The sequence below is a fragment of the Brachypodium distachyon genome, chromosome 4, assembly GCF_000005505.3.
Source record: "Brachypodium distachyon strain Bd21 chromosome 4, Brachypodium_distachyon_v3.0, whole genome shotgun sequence".
In the NCBI taxonomy this organism is placed as follows: Eukaryota; Viridiplantae; Streptophyta; class Magnoliopsida; order Poales; family Poaceae; genus Brachypodium; species Brachypodium distachyon.
The window spans coordinates 28,490,852-28,498,938 of record NC_016134.3 but is presented as its reverse complement, the minus strand read 5'-3'; the positions used below and the strand labels follow the sequence as shown (position 1 = coordinate 28,498,938).

The window sequence follows — 8,087 nt, the reverse complement described above, 5'->3', positions numbered from 1 at the left end:
AAATTTCTATTAGAGATTTTTTTTTAAAAACCATCACGCTCCCAATAAAAAAGCGTCATCCAGAGAAATAAAAAAGTCAAACTTTCTTTTTTGGGATAGACGATGTATTATGTCAAATGACCATAAAATTATAATGGTACTAAATAAAGACACAATCCGATGGTGTATTTTGGCAAAGGCCTGAAAATAAAAGCGTGTTGTGGCAAACCAGCAAACGATGCAGCGTTGTGTTAACGGGCCCTAGTCTGTTTAGGCCCACTACTGCTGGTTCCAATTTAGAACTTGTCAGCTTGATCCGCCGCTTGCCAAAAAGAAAAAAATACTGATCTGTGAAAACTTGTCGCGATGTTGTAAAAAAAAAAGGTACGGAGTACTCCGTAGTTTGGCTGTCGCATAACGTAATCTGCTATTGTACCATTAAAAATTAGACTAATAATAAAGCAGGCTACTTTTCCTAAAAATTAGAGTATCAACATTTTTCAACTCACGACAATACAATATTAAGTCTTCGTACATCATCTTGATGATTCAGGTACCTTGGAGGAACAGGATGTCATAATCAAACCTACATCTTGAGGATACTGTTACAGGCTTATAGTATTACAGGACAGATATAACACACCATCTACTACTACACAAACAGCCCGAGTTAACCTCGCTTGGATGAACATTCTAGCAACCTATGAGCGGAACTTCCACACTCGGATATAGTTCTCGCCATGCGTAGTCACGATTTTCTTCATGCCTACCGAGAGGCCAGTGATTGGGGGGCGTAGGTTCATAGGAATGTTGTCCAGCCGGGCATCCGGAGCAATCTCACGAACCCTCTTCTTTTCAACTTGCTGCCTGGGGCCGGATTCCACTGGACGGCTGCTCTTCTTTTCAAGCTGCATCCTGGAGCTGGATTCGGGTTGGTGGTCTGCATCCATGATGAAGCTTCGAATAGTTTCACCAGTTCTCTGGCATATCAGGCGAAGGACACCATCAATACCACCGACTGCCAGCGTCGAAGTGTCACCCGTAAAATGATGTGCGCTGTAGATGACATTCGGGCTAACTCTTGTTTCCCAAAGAGGCCTCAGGGTCCTGAGAAAGAGTAATTTAAATGATGAGATGCAGTTATGATTTGCTGGACTATGAAATTAACATTTCAGCACTGGGTTCTGTTGCCTATGTTCCAGTCCAAAAGTAATCTTCCATGTCAAAGCAGTCTGAATGCTAAGCTAGCAGCTTATGAGATAAATCATGACAGGTTTCTCAGCAAGATGTATAACAACTTTGATTTCAAATTACTAAGAGTTGTTCATGGAGTATAAGAAGGTTATCAGCAACATACTATGGGAAATGATCATTTTTCAATTAAATTATCGCAAAAAAAAACTGAGGCCATTCAACCGTTTAACTTCATTCATCAATCTACCCAAACTTCAAAAGGTGAGCGAGTGATCAGCAAATAATTTATTCCTTTGTTGTTGGACAGCAAGGGAACAATACTTAAAGTGCAGATTAAATGTTCTATAATATATTTTGCATCCCTAGAGGAAGCCTCAATTACCAAAAAGACCAGATATAGATTCGGTACTAAACTAGAACAACGACTATCGATACTGACCTTAAGTCCCAGCAATGTGCATAACCAGAAGATGAGCCCGCAAATATTAAGTGTGAATTTGCGCTGAAAGACAAGCATCTTATCACTGAAGTAACAAACATGTAAAAAGTCAGTCCGATAATGATTAAATTACAATACAAACATATTGGCATGAATTTGGTTTTGGTATATATTTTTTCAAAAGATTCAACAGGAAGAACTAAAACTGACAGTAGTTTTTTTTCAAAACAGTTTGATTTGTCGAGCTAAGATTGCATGGTCTGGTTTCTTAGATCTATAATCAAAATGAAAGAAACATTTAGAAATATATTGTTGGATGAATCTGCTATATAAACACTCAAATGAGCTTCTTTTGCCTAGGAACGGCTGCATGTTTATTTTGTTATCTGATGATAGTGGAGTGGAGCATTATTGTTTCGTATGAAACAAGATATCAGCTTCTTTGGGCTAGGAGGAATGCAAAAGAAGTTCAACAAAAACATAAACGGAGGAAAAATCAACATTTACATAGGCAATACATCTGTTCTGCATGTAATACTTAGCTCTATTGTGCTCTCCTCCGGTCTGACTTTTGGAATGCTAGCGATGTTGTATAAGATCAGAGCAAAACACTATACATTATGTTTGAGTTTTTCAATTACAGAACACCACATTTAGTCATAAAGCTACACATTACCAAGTAAGATATCTTCATGTTGTGATAGAAAATCAAGGTGTTCTATTAAATGTCAAGGATAAAAAGGTTCAGATGTTATCTAGACTCAGAAGTAGTAGGAATGGACCAGAGCATCTTAGAAGCTTCTCAAATTACTTCACTATGAGCCAAGGACTAGCTAGAAGAAATACCATCAAATGCTCCATAATCTCTAGCTAGTGTTTGGGTTTTTTACTGTCTAGAATTCTAGTCATGATTCGGAACAAACACCAACACCATCCCCATAACTTGTCAGGAAAGAGAATATGCTAATAATCAAGAATTAGTTGGAAGGCATGCCTGTTGGTGCAAAAGCTGACTTTAAAAGACCTAACTTCTGTCCTGAGGTTTGATCTGCAATAGCTACATTTCCAAATGTAGAACCACCAACAATCAGTTGGTCATCTGTTAGCGCCAAGCAGGTCACAGGGGAAGGGTGAAGCCTGTATACCACACGTTAAATCGGCATTAGTACAATGCAGGACTATATGTTAACTGGAGAATATCAAAATTGGATGTACATCTAGATTGAAGATTCTACAACTAAATCCAGTTCTAATTTGACTTTCCGACTATGTTAATGACACAAGGGAAAAAAAGTGTCCTGAGCAGTGATGCATCGACGAATATAGATATCTAAAACAGAATCTGAAAACTATACTCCCTTGAATGGTTACGAAATAAGGGTATATTCTGTTACAGAATTCCTCTCAAGTAAGGTGAAGCTTGTGCACACATACTAAAAATCCCACCTTTCTGAGCTGAGATGCAACGACCAATCATTAACAACACAATCTGGAAGCTATACTCCCTATTGTGGTTACCAAATAAGGGTATATGATGTTACAGAATTCCTCTCAACTAAGATGAAAAGAATTAAAAATTGTGGAAAGCACTTTATTCACCTTATATGCTACTTGGTTTCCTTGTACTCACCGGTAAATATTTGAGTAACTCCTGCTGTACATATCATATACAAAGGCTCTACCATCATCACAGCCGATTACAACCTCCGGATCGGCATAACTGCAGAAGAAAATGAACATTGAGAATATAAACTAATCCTAATTAAAAATACAGCAAGAAGGTCGAAGCTAATAAAATGCTTTCCCAAATAATGGTAGCACAAGCTAATACAACACTCCTGTTCCACTGTAATTAAATCTTTACAGCATGACATGTATCAGGTGCAATCCATCTTTGCGGTGTAATTATGCAATCATATTTCAGTTTGGGCATCATATCACAAAAAATCTTCCAAAAATAAATGGTGATAAAGTCTATGAGGTATTGTGGCGCCCATATTTTAATCAAAACACAAAGTGTGTTAGAATAAGAAAAAGTTTGTTGTCACTTTTAATACTTGTCTTTCTATTTTTTCCTTTATCTTTGGTCAGATTTTCTCATCTTTGCTACTCTCAACATAGACGGGCCTGAAACTGAGAGTAGATACAATGGTGTGTAAATTGAGAAAACATGCACAAAGATCAGAATTTGTTATGCTCGTTTGGTCTCCCAAGTCCCAAGTGAAGATGAAGTGTGCGATTACATTGTGAAGGCAGTTTGCACTGATATATTGCCTTTAAACATCAACTCAATATTTTTTTGTAGCAGGTAACAAAATATTGTCATTTCTGAAGACATATCACAGTAATGTTGGGAAAGTTAAACGAGGAACCTCACCTCATGCATAACCCATGATTGAATGAGTCTCCACAAGATTGAAATATACTTTTTGGTCCACTGCGTCTCCAAATGAAAACCTGGGAGCTTGTTAACCCTACAACCTGCATAGAGGAATGGAATCTTTTTATGACAATTGACAGGTAAAAAGGATGTACTTTGTTAAAATAAACACGCTCTATGGCTGAAAAAAATTAAATAAAGTAGGTACCATAACCCTTCGGTTCAATGCATTTCCATGAATAAAATAATTAGTTCAGATGATACTACCATTAGATAAGTAAACCCTAGAAGCAACCATTCAGCCAATTTTAGAATTATGTTCACAAAGCTATGGAGGAACACCGAGTGTATCTATATTTGGTGCAATCCAATGGGCATAATGGGAAGAGTGATGGTTTCAAAGACAAACGATAGTTGGGACTTCTATTTCTACTGAGGACACAACCGTATAAATGTTTAGCCAATGCTCACCATTTTCTGGTACGACTGAGGCTTATCACAAGACCCAATATTAAGAAAACTAAAAATGTCCATCAAGAATCACAACTAGAGAAACTAACCAGTAATTCTAGGTCCAAACTGACATGTACATAATACTAATAGTAGCTTCAAGTAGTGAATAAGGTCCATGTGGGCTATAGTACAGGTACTTTTCAGTTCCCCTCGACATTTAAGATAAACCAAAGGTCCCAAGCATGTTACTAATGGACTAGATGCTCAAATCACCATGAATAAGATGTTTAACATGTTTCGACCTATAATAAATAAGTGAAACATTCTCTCAGGGCTGCAGCCTGCTATAAGTAAGCATGCATGTCGGCATGTGCATGAAAAAATAGCCAAGACTTCACATGTTGTTTTACTAAAGCATGAACCTTATACACTTGCTCAGTTGCTCTTATCCCCAAATCAAGAAGACTACAGCTGGTAGTACATAAATAACATAACTGAAACTGTACCAAGATAGATTACCTTATTTTCATCAAAATCAAAGTCAACCAACTTTCTAGAGTTTGGAACATTGTACTCGTTCATGTATTTGCAACTTTCAGCAGACCAAAGTCGAAGAACCTGGCAAAAACCGATACCAAAACGATGAGGCATTTGAGATGATACTAAATAGATTGGTGACAATACGTCAAGGGAAGTAGAAAACTAAAAAAAGCTTAGCATGACAAATCTTAAGCCATGTCTCAAAACTTGTTCATTCATCCATGCACTCATGCTCAATTATCTAAATTTCAGACTTATGCAACCATGATTTCCATAAACATGTTATGTGACAATATGAATCATTATACCATCGCCTCAAGCCCTCAACTATATGACTACTTATTACAACTCATAAAATACAGTTTATAGCCTATATTCATGCCCGTCAAGTTTTTTTCTGTAATTTAGCGTACTGGTGAGGCACCCAAATATGATATAGTGATGAATAAGTCGATGTTTAACATTGACGAAGATCATAAGGATACCACTACATGATGGAACACTCACCTTATCTCCCATTCCAGTTAAGACTGAACCACTCTTCATACGACACAAGGTGGCCCTGAAACCATAAAAAGAAAAGGCAAATATGGATATTGAAGAGCTATTTAATAGGTCAAAAACAGAAGCAATTGAACATGACAAATATGATGAATTGACAAATGAAAAGTTGAAAACTCCTCTTTTTACTGATAATGCTATGCACATCGGAAGGCGTAAGTTCAGCAGACCAAAACAGCAAAACAGGTGCTTACCGCATGGCGTGACCAGTCCACTGATGAACTTCAGCAGGTCCTCTAGCAAGAGCTGATGCGTGCTCATTCATGGCGAGCGCCTCAAAATAACTTTTCATCGAAATAGCAGAACCTGGGATTCTTGCCTGCGGATTCCTCTTGTAGTATAGATCCCTCATCAGATGGGCTGTGTCGATAATCGTATGCCTATCAACAAAGCAGAAAGTCAGACCTGCATACTCTAATCAACACTACAAGTTGATTAATTGGTAACTAGGAACTGTCATAAGGAGATATTTATCTGGTGTTGTGGGCGAGAGAAATGCACAAACCGAAATACCAAACTGAAAACAGAGACTAGCGCAAGAGTTGCCAATTGCCAAGTACAGTAAAGCAATTGTTTTTTTTTTGAGGAAAAATACAAAAACCAAGTACAAGATTACAATGGAACACAAGAACAACCTCCTAAACAATAACTACTTGCATCTAGGCAACCGCATACAGCACCGGTTCTATCGTAACCCTGAACAAGGAGCACAAGCATGGAGGAGGGAGGCTGACAATGGCCGCACCAATGCCAGGAGACAACACAAAGGTATCACGAACCAGGGCGACGCCATGGAAGCTCCAAAGTAGCCACACCGAAACCGACAGTCAAGCCCGCCACTCGGCACCAAACAAAGAAGCTGCACTTTCACCAATACCACGACTTCAGAGCTCACCCCGGAAGGACGGCATAGTCCTGGGGGAATGGAATGAGGTGTGCGTCTATATGGTTTAGCAAATTCTCAGATCGTAACAAAATGGAATGAGGTGTGCGTCTATATGGTTTAGCAAATTCTCAGATCGTAACAAAATGGAATGAGGTGTGCGTGAGTGCGTCTAATGGTTTATCAAATAATTTCCTAACAAATTTTTGTGTGGTACTAATCCCCTGAGAAATCGATAAGTAGTAATCCTTGCTCCGAGTAAAAGGAAATGAGCCAAAAAGGATACCCGGAGAGGGAGAAGAAGGGGACGTGAGATGAATTCCCGTAGCGGGTCGGACCATGAGTTGCAGACGGCGGAGCAGCGAGCGAGGTCGAAGTGGTCGGTCAGGCGGGAGAAGATGCAGCGGAGGGCGTCGTCGTTCAGCGACTGCGCCGAGGGCTGGTGCCCGCCGCCGCCGGTGCTGCGCCGCTTCGAGGGTAGAGTTCCGCTCCGGCTGCTGCTCGCCTCCATCGTCCCTCTCAGCGACTGGTGCTGGGCGAGCCGCCGCCCGCCGCCAGTATAGTTGACCGGTCCGTACGGCAGGCCTGGCGGACATGCGGAGGCCAAGCTGCGAGTTTTCACTGTCCACATGTCTGTATTGGGCCGCTACTGGGCTCCATACCTCCCCTTTTCAAAAAAATAAGTCCATTTTTCACCCCAGGTGTGAGATTTGTGTCCACGGGCCCCGTCCAAAGTTTTGATAATAATAACAAGATTGCTTCCCCTAAAAAAACAAGATTGCTTACAGTTACACACAAGATTTAAACTGTCTCTAAAAAAAGACACAAGTTTAAACTAATCACCAATCATATTTAATTATCTCAATCTTTAAAATACATAAATCTAGGCTGGTGCAAACGATTTTGTTTCCCACTATCATTTTTATACAGCAAAAGCACACCATTAAATACTTGTCAAAAAAATTTGTACGTACCCTCACTTCAACTATTGTATTTGAAAGAATGAAAGAAAGCTGCCTATAATTTTTGGTTAAAGTTGAATTTTTTTTTTGGGAAAAACTCTATTTTCCGTTGGAAGTTTTCGATGTACTCCCTACGTCGCATATTAAGTGCCGAAGTATTACATGTATCTGGACGTTTTTTAGATGTAGATACATCCATGTTTAGCCAAATTTGAATCACTTAATATGAGACGAAGAGATTATGAGTTTTGATTATTTCTTGGTCCAGGCGAACCTAGGTGCAAAAATACACCCCTGTTGCAAGCCTAGAACCACGTTTGGCACGAAGGAATGGAATTATGGAAGTGGAAGAAGTGGCTTTGCCGCTCTTCACAATGACTTGGAACATATCACTTTAGGCCTAGACGAAAAAAATTGAAGTTTGACAATGTGAAGGGCTCGGTTAGTTAACTAAATAGCCAAACCGAACTTTCTTTTCAGATCGTTAAGCTTAACGAGCGAGCTCGGCAAGCGCTCGTTAGCGAGTTCGTCTCGTAAACCACTTGTGAGTGGCTACTGGAACTTATTTTGCCGCAGGAATTCTGCTGTTATTTTTCTTTTGTTGTGTTATTTCACTACTACAAAACAGTCTATGTCTCACGGCCCATCAGTAATGGGTCGGGCGCAACCATTACTGATGAATAACATCAGTGTCGG

At 39.5% G+C, this 8,087-nt stretch overlaps 1 protein-coding gene across 2 annotated transcripts; it reads right to left on the bottom strand.

Moving 5' to 3' along the window:
- Positions 1–449: 449 nt before the first annotated feature.
- On the bottom strand, positions 450–7,028 carry LOC100829039 (F-box/WD-40 repeat-containing protein At3g52030). Of its 2 annotated transcripts, none has more exons than XM_003577714.4 (9): positions 6,768–7,028; positions 5,741–5,926; positions 5,493–5,547; positions 4,965–5,063; positions 3,990–4,093; positions 3,243–3,332; positions 2,607–2,749; positions 1,613–1,697; positions 450–1,086 (listed from the first exon to the last, which is right to left on the bottom strand). In XM_003577714.4, exons 1-9 carry the CDS (start codon positions 6,938–6,940, stop codon positions 681–683), a joined length of 1,341 nt encoding a protein of 446 aa, XP_003577762.1. In that variant the 5' UTR covers positions 6,941–7,028; the 3' UTR covers positions 450–680. The 2 variants fall into 2 exon arrangements, with proteins under 2 accessions (XP_003577762.1, XP_010237880.1); XM_010239578.3 differs by having other exon boundaries at positions 6,716–6,854.
- Positions 7,029–8,087: the final 1,059 nt, after the last annotated feature.